Source organism: Miscanthus floridulus, chromosome 6 (assembly GCF_019320115.1).
Source record: "Miscanthus floridulus cultivar M001 chromosome 6, ASM1932011v1, whole genome shotgun sequence".
Taxonomy (NCBI): Eukaryota; Viridiplantae; Streptophyta; class Magnoliopsida; order Poales; family Poaceae; genus Miscanthus; species Miscanthus floridulus.
This window is the reverse complement of record NC_089585.1, coordinates 122,198,911-122,217,694: the sequence shown is the minus strand read 5'-3', so window position 1 is coordinate 122,217,694 and position 18,784 is coordinate 122,198,911. Positions and strand designations below refer to the sequence as shown.

General features: G+C 43.4%; 2 protein-coding genes across 3 annotated transcripts; one reads left to right on the top strand and one right to left on the bottom strand.

Moving 5' to 3' along the window:
* The first annotated feature begins 76 nt into the window (after positions 1-76).
* LOC136456800 (fasciclin-like arabinogalactan protein 4) lies at positions 77-5,615 on the top strand. Of its 2 annotated transcripts, XR_010759529.1 has the most exons (3): positions 77-404; positions 507-5,121; positions 5,213-5,615. XR_010759529.1 is itself a non-coding variant. In XM_066456784.1 (2 exons), the coding sequence occupies exon 2, from the start codon at positions 1,164-1,166 to the stop codon at positions 2,445-2,447; it is 1,284 nt and encodes a 427-aa protein (XP_066312881.1). In that variant the 5' UTR covers positions 77-404; positions 507-1,163; the 3' UTR covers positions 2,448-5,615. The 2 variants fall into 2 exon arrangements, 1 of the variants encoding a protein (XP_066312881.1); XM_066456784.1 differs by having other exon boundaries at positions 507-5,615.
* Positions 5,616-5,741: 126 nt separating this feature from the next.
* On the bottom strand, positions 5,742-7,985 carry LOC136456801 (ENTH domain-containing protein C794.11c-like). The gene is made up of 3 exons (XM_066456785.1): positions 7,269-7,985; positions 6,880-7,164; positions 5,742-6,784 (listed from the first exon to the last, which is right to left on the bottom strand). Exons 1-3 carry the CDS (start codon positions 7,373-7,375, stop codon positions 6,256-6,258), a joined length of 921 nt encoding a protein of 306 aa, XP_066312882.1. The 5' UTR covers positions 7,376-7,985; the 3' UTR covers positions 5,742-6,255.
* Positions 7,986-18,784: the final 10,799 nt, after the last annotated feature.

The window sequence follows — 18,784 nt, the reverse complement described above, 5'->3', positions numbered from 1 at the left end:
GTCCTCTTTTCTGTTAATTATTTAATGTATTCCTTGCTTTTACTTTTTACTTGCCTTTTGCTGTTACTTGGTTGGACACTAAGCAATCACTATCAGTTCAAAGGTGGAAACCGCCTAAAAGTAAGTGGTATACTATTAGATTCTTGTTCTTGATGTTATTACTGGAGAACCAAACAGGGTATGTTAGTGCATTGCATTTGTAGTGAGATATTGCCAGAATGACGAAGTATATGTATATCATGGAGAAGGTAATCTGTTCTCTTCATGCCTTTGTGCTCGTTGGTTGAGTTTATTGTGTGGGGACCACAGCATTGTTAACTGCGGTGATCTGAAGCAGGTTTTGCGATCAGGCTGGTCTTCCATCTTCATACACGCCATCCACCAGCACTTGAAAAAGAAAGCTGGTGAGCTGTGAACATTTTTTTTCTCGTGAAATCACTTGCGTATGAAGTTGAGTTCCTCGCTTGTTTATTTGTTCTTGCTTGTGATGATCCGTTTTTTGCCAGGCGCTTTTACGATTGGATCAAGGTTTCATCAACTAAAGTAATCTTTCTAGAGCCATACTCGCACCACCTTTACAGTTCATTTGGCCAATTTGGACACTGACATGCCCATGAAAGCGGCAGAAAATTTATAGATAAACGGGATCAGAGCATTATTTTTAGGGTCCCCGATATTAAGGTGTGTTCCTATGTAGTAGAAGTAACATTTTGCTTTTTAGATTGTATCAGCATATCTAAAGGATGATATAAGCATCAAAAGAGTGGTGGAGAGTACTGGTCCCAAGCTTTAGAGCCTAGAATGACGACTCGGTGAGAGCCAATTTGCCGAAGAGAAGAACCGAGGCACACGTGACGAGACCAACATCATGGTACAAACTTTGCAAACGCCTGGCGGGGCTGGGAGCTGGCGTAGTTGCTACAGTCCAAAGCACCTACACACCCACGCCTTCCCACCGCTCTACTCATTCACATTCAGACAGCGCACCTCAAGCAGTGAAACCGTAAACCGCCGAGAAGAGGAAAGGTGGAGGGAGAAAAGACCAAAAATATTCCCCTCTCATCAGGCAACCCGTCCGTCCCTCTCCCCGTCGTCATCTATCTGCTCCTCAGTCCTCACTCCCCAGTCCCCACTCCCCGCACCACTGCTCCTCCACTGGCGAGATGGGGAGAGGCTTGAGCGCCGCTCCCGTCTCGCCGCGCCTCGCGCTCGGGGCAGCGGCGCTGGTGCTGCTCGCTGCGGCGGCGCTGCCTTCCCCAGCAGCTGGGGTCAACGTGACGGCCGTGCTCTCGGCGTTCCCCAACTTCGCCGACTTCTCGCGGCTGCTGGCATCCACCCCCGTGGCCGGGGAGCTGGCCGGGAGGTCGTCCCTGACGCTCCTGGCCGTGCCGAATGCCAACCTGCCGCAGTCACCCTCGGCTTTCGTAGCTGGCGCCGGCGCCGACATCGCCGACGTGCTGAGGTACCACGTCCTGCTGGAGTACCTCTCCCCGTCTGACCTCGCCCGCCTCTCCCCCTCCGGGAAGCTCGTGACGACGCTGTTTCAGACCACGGGCCGCGCGCCCTCCGACTTAGGCACCGTCAACCTCACCGTGGGGGCCAACTCCACTGTCGTGGTCCGCTCGCCGGCGCCGTCCCCGGGATCGAACGCCACGGTCCTCGGCGCCGTGACCGCGGTTCCGTACAATCTCAGCGTGCTCGCGGTGGGTGGCCTTATCCTACCCTCCGGATTCGACCTCGCGGCCTCTGAGACCCGCCCGCCACCGCCGGTGAACATCACCCGGGTTCTCACCGACGCGCGGGGGTTCAACGTGGCGGCCTCCATGCTGCGGGCTTCCGGTGTGGCGAGCGAGTTTGAGGCCGACGAGCACGGTGCTGGCATCACCGTCTTCGTCCCCACCGATGACGCCTTTGCCGGCCTCCCCGCCACCGACCGCCTCCAGTCGCTACCAGCTGAGCGCAAGGCCGTCGTGCTCCGCTTCCATGTGCTGCACTCTTACTACCCGCTGGGCTCCCTCGAGTCCATCGTGAACCCCCTCCAGCCCACTCTGGCGACAGAGCACACCGAGGCTGGCCACTTCACCCTAAACATAACCCGCGTCAATGGCTCCATTGCAATTGACACAGGCATCGTGCAGGCATCCATCACCCGCACAGTGTTCGACCAAAATCCTGTAGCAGTCTTTGCCGTCTCCAAGGTTCTACTGCCTAAGGAAATGTTCAGTAGGGGCGATTCTAGCAGCACTGCCATGGTGCCACCTTCGGTTGCAATGGCACCCGGCGACGCCGGGAGCGAGCAGACACGACAGACGAGGCTCTCATCCCCGCCTGACCTCCACGGCGAAGATAGCAAGTCTTCAGCTTCTTTGGCGACAGCAAAGAGGACATCTTGGTGGTGTATAGGACTCATGTATCTACAGCTGCATCTATTACTATCTCTGGTATGAGACTGCTTGCTTCCTTGTGCTCAGTTTTTGTACTTCTTACTGTCTAAAGTGTCTACACCGGGAAAGGGATGGATTGGGGAGAGAATTCCGTAGATGCAAAGTAGCAAAAAAAATAGTTGCTTCACCTGATTATTCTATTTTCTTTTTCATTTTGTCATGTGGCAAAGGGAAATAATATCATGTGTACAAATCTATGCAATCCTTTTGCTCCACAATGAATAGTATTTTCTATTTTGACCATCCTTCTCTTTTTATTTGTGCTTGAACTCAAGTTTGGAAGTTAAAATGGGGGGATTTTGCATCAGATTAGATCTTAAGGAGTGAATTCGATAGAGCCGGATTACTAGGGTGAGGGGATATATCACCATGGAATGTATAGGTAGTTGCTTCTGCCCTGGCTGAGTTTTTCATGATCTTGCAATGCCGTTATGGTATGAATGCTCATGATAGAACGAAGTTACTCTACTATGTTAGAATTAGATTACTTGACTATTTTGACTCTAGTGGGCAGTGGCAGAACAGGTCTCATGAATGACAAGTTGGTTGTCAGCTGAGATCCAAAGTGTAAAAGCTTTTTTATGGGAACTTATTGGCAGCAGACACCTCTGGCTACCAAAGAAATTTGGTGGGGTAAATTTACATACTCCCGTTGAGCACTCTAGGTGGACTCACTGAATCTCATCTCAAGATCCAGCACTTTATTCGTGTCTTGGTCATTACTGGTTTTAGTTATATAATAGAATGTTGTATGACTAGCAACACATTGTGAAGTTGGGAATAAAAACTATTTTCCTTTGTTTGGAGATTACAAACGTTTAGTGGTTGATCATAATATACCCATTAGGGAAATAGGCTGCACCGCTGTAGTACCAACTACCAATCAAATATCTGTAGTACCACATACAGAGGGAGAGAATATCAGAGTGAGAAATACTTGTTGATATGTCATTGCTACATGTTAGGACTGATATGCCTGGCATTCTGTGGTGCTGCAGTGTTCAGCATGAGCAGTAGTTTTGTTTGCTGGACCACTAGCAATGCGTATAATTCGTTTGTAGTTTCACTCGAGAGGTGGCCCGTGTTTTAGTTGATTAGTTACTGGGCCTGTGCTGTCATGTGCAGCTCATGCGTACCTTGCAGGAGTCATGACCTCATGGGACCCAACCCTGAAATGAGATGTTGGGGATGACTATGATGGCTCACCACATTTGACCTATTCTTTGCAAGCATGAGTTCGGTCTGTTCAGACTATAGATGCTTATGATTAGAGCTAGAGATAGAATCCTAGAGATAGTTGGTTTAGACCTAATACAACTTAAGTAACAAAGTCCTACTAGGACATGTATCATTTGTGCTGACTATATAATGAACATGGGCAGCAATCTAAGGGCTTAAGGTCTTAAGCCGTACCAATTATTTCCACACGATCAATCAAGCATTGCTGTATAATGAGATTTGTTGCACAATTTGGAGTAGTTGAAAACTGAATAAAACCTGATATAACTAAGACTGATTTACAGTCCTAAGTACTATTCAGTGCGGCACCCCCTCTTTGCCACTCGAAAAGGTGAGCAGAATAGCAGATCTTTGAGAAATTTGGATACCATTTGCCATATAAGTGTTCCCAGTGAACAGTAGAGTTTGGGTGGTTTTCACCAAAGAAATGGAATGGAGTGCCATTTGTGACATGCAGAAAAAGTAGCATTGGGGGACATTTGGACCATGTAAGGTGTATTCTGGGGGTTTGAGGCCTATTCATGTTAATAATAGGTATGATGAACAAGTGACAGATGACTGGTTTATGTTAGTCTTGTGGGGCTGCTCACTCAGAGCCCGCAGAAGCAAAAAAAATGTCTACACAGGAACTGTTTGTTGCATTTGCATCTATGTCCTGCACACTCATAGGTCTTGTCACCAAGGGCTGTCTTACTATAGGTTGCTCTTAAGACCACCATTGTGATCTACCGCATGCACTGCACTTGTCAACTATTGATACAGCCAACTGTTCTGATATAACTATCTTCATTAATACTGCATATAGAACTGGAGTTTACCACTAGTTATTTAGTATTTATAGCATCTGAATCTGATCATTTCGCCCATGTCAGTGTTACAAGGTCTGCTCTCTCTTATTTATGGCAAGATCAGCTCATGATTCTCCATTTTCTTTATGATATTCACAATTTTGCATTTGCCCATATATCAAGACTACCTTTTTCTTTACCATTGCTGTAAAATTGTATTATCAAAGGATTTGAAAGATGTGAAAGGAGACATGTCACATGCTAAAATTCTTGGGAAAGCAAAAAACTGGAGCAACTTCAAATGATCCAAAGTGGTAGGACAGGTTTGATGTCAGCGAAGGCTTTTGTTAGATGCAGCTGTGGAAGTTAGCGTGTGACTTTGTGATCACATGTTGGCTCCATGTATATTATTGTACTTTCTGTTTTCTGATATTACTAGCTATATATTTACGAAGGTAAAATGTAAAAAGGCACTAGTAAAATACATAGCCATATGCTGCAATCAGACATCAGTAAAGCATTGGTGGTTATACAAATTCAAGAGGTAGCAGCATCTCCTCATCTCTGGTTATTGATCTGATAGTCAGAGGGGGAAATTCAACTAGCAGAAGCTGAGCAGAAAGTTGCAGTATTTCTGGTTACTTCGACAGGTGAGTTACCATAAGCTACTGGTTTATGGAACGTGGACCCTCCCAACACATCCCTTTTCGTAAAATTGATCTTTTTTTTTTCTTTCTAAAGGAGACGATGCACTTTATAGGATTGCTGGTACTGGTTGTCGGATTATGTCTCTGACAGTTCCTAGTATGACAATCTTGCAAGCTTGTTAGATGGTTGGCAATCAGTAATTCTTCTGTTGATCTGTGTCTAGCGCCATCAGTGATTGTTTGTACTTCGTACACAGGTTGGTCTTGAAAGAACTGTATGCATGATTAATTTTACAGGCAATTATGCTATAGTACTCTGGTAGGGGACAGATGATTATACAAGCATGATAGCAGAGTCAAAAAAGGTGTGCCACTGGTCCACAACCACATTGTAGTTTTTATGTTGCCTGAGGAATCTATTCATATCATCCTGCTAGGCTGCTATGCAACACATGTGCTTGTACTAGACCAGAACTTGAGAGCCTTTGTGCTACAGCAAGGGTCCATCGTGCTTTTACTCCATCCCTAGCAAGTATTGATGTGGTCATAGGGCAGAAAATAACTGGAACCCTGTGATGGTAAACAGTGCAATAATGGCAACCAAATGGTATGTAGAAACAGTATACATAGAGCGGCCTTTAGTCAATGTTCATCTTACAATTTTACTGGCATAGTATTTTTTTCTCACACCAAACCAGCCAACAATACTTTCAGCCATGGATTAGAAGCTAATCCAGCCGAAATAAACAGGCTGTGTATTATCATACTTTCCCTAGCTTTACGCCTTTACCGAAGATGGATTGTCAGTAGGAACTAGATTAGAAATACTTCTGCCTTTTGCTTTCCTTCAGTATATGGTTCAGACTAAAAGATAAGCCCAGATGCACTTGGGCAGGAGGATCTCAATTCTCTCACTCCTAGAATACGTGGTTTCCAGAGCTTTGCTAGAACCTTTGAGACTTGCCTGTATGTTGTCTCTCGTAGTACATCCTGGCATCAGAATTCAGAACTGAAGGATAGAAATTTACAAGGCCAAGCAGCCATTCATGGCGCATGGCGAACAGAAACCATGAGCACATCGAAGTCCTCATGCATGGTGCACCAAGCAGTGTCAGTAAAATACTGACCCTGCAGGCTTCAGCCTTCGAGGACGGGAGAAAAGCTAGTTGAGCACACGGTTCTTTTCACATCACCATGTGACACGAACTGGCTCAGGAGCAGCATCGCCTCCGGCCGCTGTTGCCCGAACCCGTGGAACTGGTGGTGGTGGTGCAGCTTCTCCGCCTCCGCCTCCACTTCCCGCGCGACCCGTGTCGTCGGCTCCGGGCTCTGTATCAGATTCTCCTTGTCGCTGTCGTCGCCATCCTTGTGCCTCCACCGCTCCTCGAACTGCGAGTCGTTGCTCCGCCCGAACCGGCCGCCGTCATCGTGCCTCCACCGCTCCTCGTACTGCGAGTTGCTCCGGCCGTAGCCGCGGCTTCCATCGTCACCGGGATATGGCTGCGACACGGCGTGGGAGGCGCTGCTGAGGTTGAAGCTGCCGAAGCCCTTTATCTCTCGCGCGATCTTGCGTGCCCGCTCGCGCTCCTCCTCCAGGAACGGGCCGCGCTCCAGCAGCTTGAGCACGCGCTCCGACTTGCTCTTCACCGTCTGGCCCCAGTTGAAGCTGCGGCGAGTTCACGGATCGCATCGGCGTCACAACATCAGGTGAGCACGCGCGCGGGTGACCGGGTGTACGTAGACAGAGAGCACGGTTATTACCCTTTCTCGTCGATGTGTTGGAAGGTGGCCATCTGCTCGATTGCCTCCCTGTCCTTCTGGAACTCCACCGCGACGCTGCGGGGCCCGTGCGTGAGGAGGTGCTCGAGGAGGAGCAGCGCCTTGTACGCCTCCCGCCACTGCCTGCGGTCGAAGCTCGCGAAGCGCCTGTGCAGGATGTCGGCGATCCTGACGTACTCGTCGACCTCGAACGCCTGCCGGGCTATGAGGCCCATCGTCTTGACGTTCGGCGGCGACGCGTCGCCGTTCGTCGCCTCCTCCGTCATGCTACGCGCACGAACGCCAGAGAGAGATGAGATCGACCGATCGTCACTCCATCAGAACGAACGCCGCGGCGCGCCACAGGTAACAAATTAAGGAAGGCGACTTACAGCTGCGTCGGGGTGACGTCGGTGAGCGCCAGCCGCGCGGAGCGGATCTTGCCGGTGAGGTAGGAGGAGGCCTGCCGCCTGAGCTCGTGGAAGAAGGGCGCGTCCATGGCAGCGCACAACGCTCGCGTATTATCGCCCGCCCTCCCTTTTCTATGTCCCGATCGATGTCCGCTTCCGGCGAGGAGGCGAGAAGCCGAGACTGAGACAACGAGCGATCGAGACGGACGCTAGCACGGATGAGACAACGCCTTCTTCTCTCGCCTTTATCGGTATGGGCGTATGGCAGCTGCCGGCCAGCAACCACTCCGCACAACCTCGCAAGCGAACAAGAGCCGTTGGCTGCGCAACCGAACCACTCACCTCTCGAGCGCGGGTGACGCACGCACGGCGGAGCAGTAAGAGCAACGGAGGTGGGGAGGGTGGGAATGGGACGACGGACGAGGCTCTCTGGCTGCTCACTGGACGAGCTTAATTGGTGGGGAGAGCACCGCTCCGGCTCTGAGGTCCTTTGAAACGTTCAAAAGGGGGGACGGACGGCGACAGTGACAAAACGTCAACAGGGAGAACGGGTATTTGAATTTTGAATCCGCCCGCATTCCGTGGTGCCGGCCCAGCACAAGAGGCAGGAGGAGTCGCCGTGGTGGTGGTGGGCGCGGCTGAGGTCACGTGGTGCGTCCTGTACTAGACCTGTCTGCGCGTGGCGCTCTCGAGGTGTGCCGACGGCTTGGGTGGGGACACGGACATGGGCAGGTGGCGGTGCGGGCTCTATTTATTTGCGTGCTCGTGTGGCTGTGCGGCGGCGTCCGGCCACGCCGTATCACCGCCGTATCGCATCGGCGACGTGTTCTGATGACAACCAAATGAATGTGCTGCGTGCTGCTTCGTTTGAGGATGATGACTAAGCAGTTTTTATTGTGATGATGGATGGAAAGTTTGTGATAGAATCCACTGCGTCTAGAAGAAATGCAAAAGAGCCGTGGAGACGCGGTGGATGCTGTAAAACATACGGAATTTATTTAGGAAGAAGAGGAAAAGAAGGAATTATAATCCTAGTCTGTTTGTATGTGAGTTCTTATCAAACTCTTAGATCTTAGCAGTATTATATATATGTGGGAGCTCTATATTGTAATTACCAATATTCAGAGAAATAAAGAAAAGTCTCTCTGTCTATGTGTTCTACTTTCATCTACTATATTGATTATGAGAGATGGAAAGGGAAATATCCTAACCGCTGGCAATACGTTATCAACACGACAAGCTTTTCTCTGACATCATCGTTGAAGCCGTCGCCGCTCTTTGATGCCGGCGCTTGTACCGTCGACGTTCCGTCGTGACTACTTCAACGACATCAACATCCCCGACGTTGTTAGCGGAACGGATCTACTATCTCTGCTACAACTAATATGCACCGACATGTACCATCATAGTCAAGCGACAATGCCCGATTATACGACAATGTCAAACGACATACGCAGTATGTATCTACTATCCACTGTCCTATGCCACGAGTGCGAGTGAAGTAGATCAATTGGCATCCATGAAGCGCAGATTACTTGTGCCAGCCATCGAGCCGGTCTACGTATTTAAGTTATGCATGTTGGATTGTACATGAAGTACATATAATGCATGCGTACATGAAGATTGAAATTACGTAAACGTGCACATACACTTTTGATGTCATGTCACACGGTTGTAGTCCATGCAGCACACGACTTGAAGTCGCTGCTATTACATCATCTCGATCGATCATATACGAATTGATGACTTGAAGTCGCTTTGATCGCTAACCGAAATCCTAGGCCTTGCTTAGATACCATCCAAATTCCAAGTTTTTTCACTCTCTCTCCATCACATTAATTTTAGCCGCTTACATGGAGTATTAAATGTAGGTAAAAAAAATAACTAATTACATAGTTTAATTGGAAATCACGAGATGAATCTTTTGAGCCTAGTTGGTCCACGATTGGACAATATTTGCCAAATAAGACGAAAGTGGTACTATTCACCGGTTTGAAATTTTTTCAGCATCTAAACGAGGCGCTAGCAATAATCCACGCAAAATTATATTGCCGGCTGGAAGTCGCGCACTAGCATTGCAGCCTGCTCGCAGCAACCCGTACGCCGAGCGGACTCATCGCATTAGGAGGCCCTGGAGTGCACCTTAGCATACAGCCCCCATCGCCCTTGTCTTCTGCTTGCACGCTGAGACTCGTGTTTTCTGGCCGCCCGCATGCGGCTCTGCAACTAAAAAAAAAAATCTGATTTTGAAATATCAAAATGTTCTCGAACATATCTATTACGTCGATTTTTCTTTGTGAACCGTAACTATAGTTGCTTCTCTGCCCGGATACGTGCAATGAGCCTGTGTAGTTCCTTGTCGCTGTCTCTGCTGGCTTGAAGCCACAACCTACTATTTGTGCGAGGTCGCTGCACAGCTTCCATCAGGCATCAGCGACATGTTGAACAGTCAAAGAACCCAGCCTCGTGTTCTGAAAAAAGGAAGTCTCCAGTCCGCACCGAATGTGTTTGGTTGACTCCTCCTTGAGGTTGTTGCAACTCCTGCATGAGCTCACTGACGTTATTATATAGCTAATTCTCCGCATGTGCTACTGTTTGAATGGATGAGAAGATTTCCAACTTAAAGCCGGATTGCCTGTAGCTTTCTGCGTCATCACCGTGTGTGTGCATTTGCAGTAAAGCTCATATGCATTTAGAAATAGCATAGAGCATTGAATTAATAAAATAAACCCTTATTGAAATCTGAATTTCCTGAAGAAACGTATGTGTTTGTGTTTAACAGTGAAAGTTCTCCGTTTATATACATTCAGAATATTTATTTTTATGTTCATGTATAACGGACGTGTGCTGATATTTTTAAGGCTCATTTGAATGCATTTATTTATCACACATTCACACATCATGAATATATCATGTAATTGAAAGAAAAATTATGAATGATTACACTAGAAACATGGTATAAAGTATATGAGCTCTCTAAATCCTGCAGATCTTAGACTTATCACCTTTGAGAGGCTCATATTTGTTTTTCCTAGCATAATTAATTTTTGGGATGAATGAATAAGTTGGTATTAATTCTAAAAATTCGCATATACAATAATCCTGAAAAATGCTAGGATGCTTCTAAAAATATTTTGCATAACCGTCCATAATATTTTTGCACCTCGCTACTTGTTTACACATAGTAAACATATATGCACATGATTTAGTTATAATGATATATGCATACCTTCATGAAGAAGAAATATCCTGAACTTGCCGTGAATGACAGAATAATATAGCATGGTCTTGTTAAATTCTAGCAGGATATTCTACTACCACTGAAGTGGAGTCGATCTTAAGCATTGTAATTCCTGACATTACTCTCAAAGAATGAGTATGTGACCAGGCTAAATCCTAAAGGTCTTATGGGACTCACTGAATTAGAAATTCTAAAAGATATCCTACATTATGATTGCATAATGTCAGAAATATTGAAAATTGAATTTTCAAGCTATATGACCATATGGGATATAATGCTGCTCTATAAACAAATACAATAAGCTTGAAGCTTTGTGATTAAAAGTCATAGAAGACGAGATGGTAAATAAGATTGTCTAATTCTAGAAGAAATATTTCTTAAAATAGAAAGACCGAGAGCATTGAAGTACTAGAAGTATTCAAATTTATCATCCATAATTACTCAATATCAAGTAGAAATTGAGTTAGAATTTTTAGACAGCATTATGAATCAGGATATATGACTTGTATATGTTGTACTCCTAAAGGATCATGATTACATATCACAACTATGAAGTAGAGCATGCATGAAGCTGCTAAATGTCAAACATAGAAGCTAAGACATGTAAGAATGGATAAGAAGTAGAATATTTAAAGTTTTTTCTTGAAGATGAACTTGAGTCATGTGCTTACATATTTGTTTTGTCTTTGAAATTACTATCTTGAAGTACTAGTAGTAGCGGTGGTACATAAAGTTTTAATTCCAGTTGAATTAAGTGATTCTCGTATACTCATAGAAGAGTTAATGGGTTAATCTATTGGCTTGAAGACTAATGGGAAACATTTAATATTCTTAGTTGCAATTTTTACTTGCAATAATATATGTTAATCTTGCATGGAATGAATTATGTTTTACATATAAACAATTGTCTATCTAAATAAATTTTGCATTAATTTATTCACAAAGAAGCCTCAGTTAACCATAAAGGTTATCGTTCTTTGTGCACTACTACCATGTAGGTAGAAGAAAAATTAAATTCCCTAGAAGCACGTGAATAATTGGACTATACTGACATATAAAACGATCTTAGAAGGATAATTTAGCCAATAAATAGTATAATCCATAAACCAAGTATCTAATACTTAGCTCAGAAACTAAAAGTTTATGTCCTACCCTGAATCTGTTACACTAAATAGTACACTGAATATGTGAATTTCATGCTAGAAACATTGAATACTAGAAGTATGATTGAATTTTATGGAACATCTAAAATGATTATTCATAGATGCATGAATCTTATTACTATTTGAAGTAATTACGGCATAAAAAGGGGAGCCATTTTGGGTAAAGCATAAGAAAATGTGGAATCTATCTTTAAGTGCATGAATTGCAAGCAAGCTTGTAGCTTTGTATTTCGTTGTTATCTATTACGTTGGATTGAATACCAACATTCCACATTACACATGAATGTATATCACTATGTTGTGCTCTTATTGAGCTGCAACTTCTCCACTCCTGCATGAGTATTAGCATAGAAGCTATATTCGTAGCTTGTAGCTACTACCTTTTCTCCTCATAATTAAATTGGCTAGCTAGCACGCTAGTTCTCGTTGAACTAAGAAATATTTTGCTTTCAATGCATTGTATGTATAAGCAATACATCGGTCTATGGCCAAGTAGCCTAAGATCAGGGGAGTCGGTTAATATGAAATTAGCTAAATAGAGAAGTGGCCCAATTGATGGGATGAATAATTGTGAAATTAAGATGGTGGATAACACACTTAGATGATTTGGGATTTTTGAAGAAAAGGCATTTCAGAAATTTTGTATTAATGGCAATTAAAAATTTATAGAAGAAATTCCATATGATTTTGAATGTTGTGTATTTTATACATTTGAAGTATATGGTCCATTTTTATGTATGAGTAATTAGATCGTTTTTTGCTAAACAATAAATAAGCTATACAATGAAAGTTTTCTAAATCATGATATGTGCAAATTAGGGGGAGAACATCCCTGAGTTTGTAGGAATCCTGAACATTCTTAAGTGCACTTTATGTATTCTAGCTCGCTGCATTTAGTGAATAATAACCCTCGTGCTAAAATATGTGTGTGAATATTTTCTATAAAACTACTTCATAGCATACATGAATGGGCCTCCACTTGTAGTTGGAGATACATGAATTTGAATTATTTTAAGCCTATGATAGGGGATATCTTTTGAAGTATGCTATTAAAGATTTAATATTGGCATTAGGGGGACAGCAAGCCTATGTTGAATACCAAATATTATTTCCATAGAAGAAAAATGGTCTTAAGAGAAAAATATTCCTTGAATCTTGAAGCAGGAATAGTATCACGCACTAAATCAAACAATAGTATAACTAATGCCCTTGTGAAGCATGAAGTGGAGCATATGCTAGATATTTTTGAAAATGAGAGGAGTAACTTGAAGTTATAAACCAGAAGTTGTGTTTACTACTAGTAAACTAAATGTTGTATACTATCAAGCTAAAATCTATGAAGACGTCTGTGGATTTTAGTTTAGTGTATACTTGTTCAATAGAAATAAAATAAAAATCGTCCATTCTCATGAAAAAACACCTCAGAAAAGAAGGTTAAAAACCTCATGAAGAGGATCATCATGAAGATGAAATCCAACACACTAAGCGCGCACATCATTAGTGTTGGGTACGCATAGCAATAAATTATCTCTTGTTTGGAAAATAACAAAGAGATAGAATAATCTCACATTGTGAGAATATTGAGAGAAAATAATAGTTGTCGACAATGCTACCTCTATAATTATAAATATTTCTCTTATGAGAACCCGGATCCAGAAAACAAAGTCCATGGCAATATCGCTTGTAGCGACTATATCGGGTCAATAAAGAAAATAATTGAGCTTGAATCTTCTAGTAAGAAAAAATAAATATTTTGCTATATCTCTAGCAAATAAAATAAATGAATATGAAATATGCAGTTAGTAAGTGGATTCTGAAAATCCATATAGTTTCGAAAGAATAGAAATTGCAACATATAGAAATTAAATCTAATACTAATTATTAAGAAGTCTAAGGTAGAATATATATTCCTGTATGAATATTTAAGTCTCAAGAAGAGCATGTCCTAGATAGTCATTGAATGACTTAGTAGTGAATAACACTATCTCATTGTGTATATCACATGATAGTCTCTCTTGTAGTAGAGAATATATCTCATAGAAGAGAAATGTTATTCACAAAAAATGAAAACATTCTCGAAGGAGTTAATCCATGAAGAATTTACCAGTCGATTCTTAATAAACACCAGTAATCTCTGAAGTGAATATAGACCGGAGAGAAGGAAAATAAAAAATCCTAAACACCATAAATATGCCATACAAACACTCAGAAAGTGTATATTGTAAAGCTAGCAAGAAAGTGTTTATATTCTCTAAATACCATAGAAGGTATAAGAATAATGGTGACTTTGACAATTGAATTATCCCCTAAATACCAAATGCAAGGCTGGATTTATTGTTTAGTGGTATAATCAAAATCTCGAAGATTTATAGAACATATAATTTAAAAATCCACTAAGGAAGAATTATAAGTATTTAAACTCTAGTATAAGTTTGATACACTATCTAAAAGATATTGAATATTGTAAATTATTTACCTCCATAATCCTCTGAAAGGATTTATTACCCTGAAGGATAAATTTTATTTGTTTTGCACAACTAATAAGTGGTCATTATGCATGAAGCATATTGCTCTTGTTTATACTCATATTATAATTCATAGAAGAATTGAGAGCCATCTTTTGAAATATATAATATTATGGTACCGCATACCATTAGTTAATCACACAATTATGAAAAGTGAGATTTGAACAATAAAGTTCAAACTATGGCTTTATGAGGGGAGCATATTTGATTAAATCTACCTGGAAGGTAAACCACTAAAATTATAAAAATCAAGTAGATTATATTTGCCAAAACATTAAAGTTTATACATAGATCATGAAGATCAATATATGTTCACGAAGAATAGAATAACTTGAAGAATACATGACCAAGAAGGTTAAATGTTGTACTCTTTTTTTTCTTATGTGAGTTTTTACTTGAATGTTTCTCACAAGGTTTTTAATGGGGCAACATGTGAAATGCAATTAACGAATGCGATGTACTCTTTTATCCAAAAACCGTTTTTCTCTACTGGGTTTTCGGATGGAGTTTTTAACGAGCCATGTGCATATTATGGTAATCGCCCAAAGAGGAGTGTCGTAAAATATACGGACTTTATCCTGTAAGAAAAAGAGAAAGAGGAATCATAATCCTAGTGCGTTTGTATATGGGCTCTTACCAAACTCTTAGATCTTAGAAGGATTATATACATGTGGGAGCTATATATTGTAATTACTAGTATTCAGAGAAATAAAGAATAGTCTCCCTATTTCTTATGTCTATGTGTTATACTTGCATCTACTATATTAATTATGAGAGATGGAGAGGGAAAGTCCTAATCACTGGTAACATATTTTATAACAGTGGACTCTGGATTCATCCCCCATGCCACTGGGGAACACTCATCAGCACGTACTCGTAGAATTTAAAGGACAATCCGTGGACTCTTGGTTGGGCAGTCAGGATCAGGACTCCCCCTCGCGCGCGGAAATAAATGGGTTTGGCACGGAAGGGCTGCTAGCGGAAAGGAACAAATGCGTTTGCTCCTGTCAAAGTGTCAAGTAACCCCCACTCGCGTGTCACGACCTAAAGCGCCACCGCCGTTATCGCTGCCTTCCTCCACAGCTGGTCCCCCTCCCTTCTCCTTCGCCATCTTGCCGGAGGTCAAAGAGAGCGGGGATCCATTGTTTTCATATGTTTTTCTAATAGATCGAGTCTTTAAGGTTAGGGTCTCTCCATGTCAAATTTATTGGTATTGAAGATTTATCTCCTCCTCCTCCTCCTCCTCTCCGGCATCGGCGAAGGAGAAGGATGGAATTGTCTTCTCCATGACGGCTGTGCTGAAGATGAGGGCGACAACTACGGCGTCAGTAACTTCATCGGCTTGACGACATGGAGACCTTTCTTTCCGGACGGCGACATCAAAGTGGAGATGATGTCGCCGCCATGGAATAATTTTCTCCGGTCTCTTCTCCGTTTTGTCGTGGTTAGATCTGGCCACGATGGAGGACTAGGGAGAATAATTTTTAGATCAGTCTCCCTCATTCTTCGGTGGCAGAAAGAAGAAAAAGGAAGACACCAGAAAAAAGTTTCTCAACTCTGACTACATGAATGTTGGACGTCGTTCGTTGGGCATCTGTTCTTAGGCCTTGCCGAGTGTTTGCCTGTGCGGTCATCCATACTGTAAAGCGTCGTACATGTTTGATTTTGAGATCTAGTGCTATTCACAGCATTGATATAATATAGATGAAAATTAATTTCTAAATACTTGTGTAATCCAGAGTGCTTGTAACGTGTTGATGTACCCAGCTATTATATAATATAATTCTTCTTTCGTTGAAAAAAAAATGTCAAGTACCCCAGCCTTAGTATCGACTTTGTCAACAAAGAGGCCATTCGTTTTGCAGCTGTTGTTGAGTTGTTCAATGCAATCAGGGTTTTCAATTTCGGTATTGCAAAAATTTCGGCCACCACCAAAACTACCGAATTTCGCGAAATTCGGCCGAAATTTTGGCGAAATTTTTTTAGAGACTAGCACATGAAGTATGCTTTTTTCTAAAAAACATTTAAATCTAAACAAATATTAGTATGATTTATGACTACACATCTATTGAATACAAAAATATGTAATATAAACAATAAAAAATTGAGTCTAAAGTTATATAACATATGTATTAGTGTATTACAAAATTTCGGATTTTTCTTTCGGCCACCACCAAAATTACCGAATTTCGCGAAATTTTACCGAAATTTTGAACCCTGAATGCAATGCCCGCACAGCGGCACGGAACGCCGTCCACGTCCACGTCCACGACCGACCACGAACCCTCCGGACCGCCTCGTGCCGAGGCGATCGAGGGATTTGCTGAAGTGAAGTTGGGTAGCTACATTGTCGTTGTGCCATCTTCTGGCCAGGCCGCACAAGGTTTTCGGATCTGCTGGACAAGCACGAAATGCTCGGCCTGTTCGGGAGGTGATGATCGATGGGCCTGAAGGCATTTCCTTCAAGCCGCTGTCCGCCAGATTCTCTCTCTTTTTCTCAAAAGAAGAAACCATGTGTTAACGAGTCGTTTTAGATGTCATCACGCCTCACGCGATCTGATAGCATCCAAACACAATTAACCACAAGTGTAACTGTGTAAGGTTGGGGATGCCAACGGTCGCCGGGTTTGTTGAGAAAGCAAAGGGCTCGAGATAGGACCGTGCACACCTGTAGGCAAGGTCAATGGACGGCCGCCCCCAGCTATTGACCGGCGAGTACTAGTCAACTCCTTTGTGGTATATATGGAAAGCGAGGAATGATACCCGCTTCCAGTAAAAATCATGGTCAGTTTGGCAGGTACACAATGCAGTTGCGGCTGACATCAAAACATCTTCGCTCTGCATGGTAGACAAAGATCAACAGAAGAATGAAACGGTGCACAATCAACAAATTACCCGAAGTAATATTTTGCAAATTGTAGGAACAACAGAGCAAGAGGAGGATGCATATTCCACTGAGTCAGAGTCCCCATGAAGTGCAGTTACCTGCACCACCTCTTTTCAGGGTATTATTACCGGCGCTCATCCCAGGGACTAGGATCTACATTGATGCAGCTACGGCTCCGGACTCCTTACCTCAAGCTACTAGAAAAGCCGGATGATTGGGTATTTTCATCATCAACACGCATCAACCCAATCAGTCTGCAGTATATATCAAAGCAATATTCCCCCAGACCACATCAGTGCTTATGGCAGAAGCAGCAGCAGTCTTGATGCTTGCTGCTGACATTGCCTCAGCTCTCCAAATCCGGCAACCCACTTTTTTGTCGGATAATCAACAGTTGGTGGCATTTTTCAACAAGTCGGAGCACTGCAATCCTCCATGTTGGAAGATTAAACCGTTCACGCAGAAATTCATTGATTCATGCTCCAGACTTCATTCAAAGATCTTCAAGATCCCCAGAAAGCTTAATAACACGGCGCTCTTGCTTCACAGGCTTCAAGCACTTCTATAAACCATGAACACTCTTGTAGCATAGCTTGCTCAAATCAGAACCATGTACATGCTTGCCCTATCAGGGAAGCTCTGAATGATGTACTTGGAAAACACTTTGTTATCATTGCAGCAACATGCTGCTAATAAAATTGTTATTTATCCAAAAAAAAGCCTCCTTTCCTACTCCATCTCCATGACTGCGGCAACCTGCACAGCTCCAGCAGACCGGCGTTTTTTTTTGAGTTATTATAAGCAGACCGGTCGTTTCTGTAGCTTCCTGTCCACAGCGTAATTCTCAAATTCTTATTTGTATCGCGTTTCTATAATTTATTTATATATACGATTGTATCATCCTGTGCCTAAAGTTCGCCTCAGCTTAAAAAAAATTGTTGGGTCCGCCGGGGTCGAGAAGGAAACGGGAAAACAAAATAGACCTGGCTGCGCGCAAGCTGTCTAGCACAGCGTGCGATGCAGATGCAGCCTTGTAATGCCCCGACCCGGGAAGACGGCTAGGGACTACTCTACACGTTGAATGAACACGCCTGCTAATTAACTCGCTTGCGCTTTCATCCTTGCTTCGCGTAAAAGGTTCGAACCAGAGTTAACACACTCCTCAGGCCTGTTTTTTAAGTTGGTTCAGCTCCTCGTTCGGACTAAAGTCCGTAGGTACCGTGTTCCTCACCGCTATTGCTACAGTACCACAACACCCCTATTGCTACAGGACTTTAGTCCCATATCGGAACATGAGGAGGAGCTGAACCAACTTTAAAACGATTACGCCGTGTACGCTTTCCCTGGTCTCGGTCTCGGGCGTCCATTTGTCCGATTACGCCGTCAATGATTCCTACCGTCTTTCCAGGCTTTTTTCCCCACGGATTATTAACTTTACCCTCCTAATTTCGCTTCGTGCACGCGGTACAGCCGATGCGGCTTGCACTTGGCTGAACATGGCGCCAGTTGCCAGCATTGGCAATCGGCATCCATGTAGCAATGACATTTCTATATCCTCCATTCCTCCTCCACTAGCTAGCCTCGGATAGTAGCAAAAGGAGGCCAATAAATTAGCTAAGCAATCGGTAGCTTTTTCACGTGATCTCCCTTTCCCCTCTACATAAAATGGAACCTCCAGACGT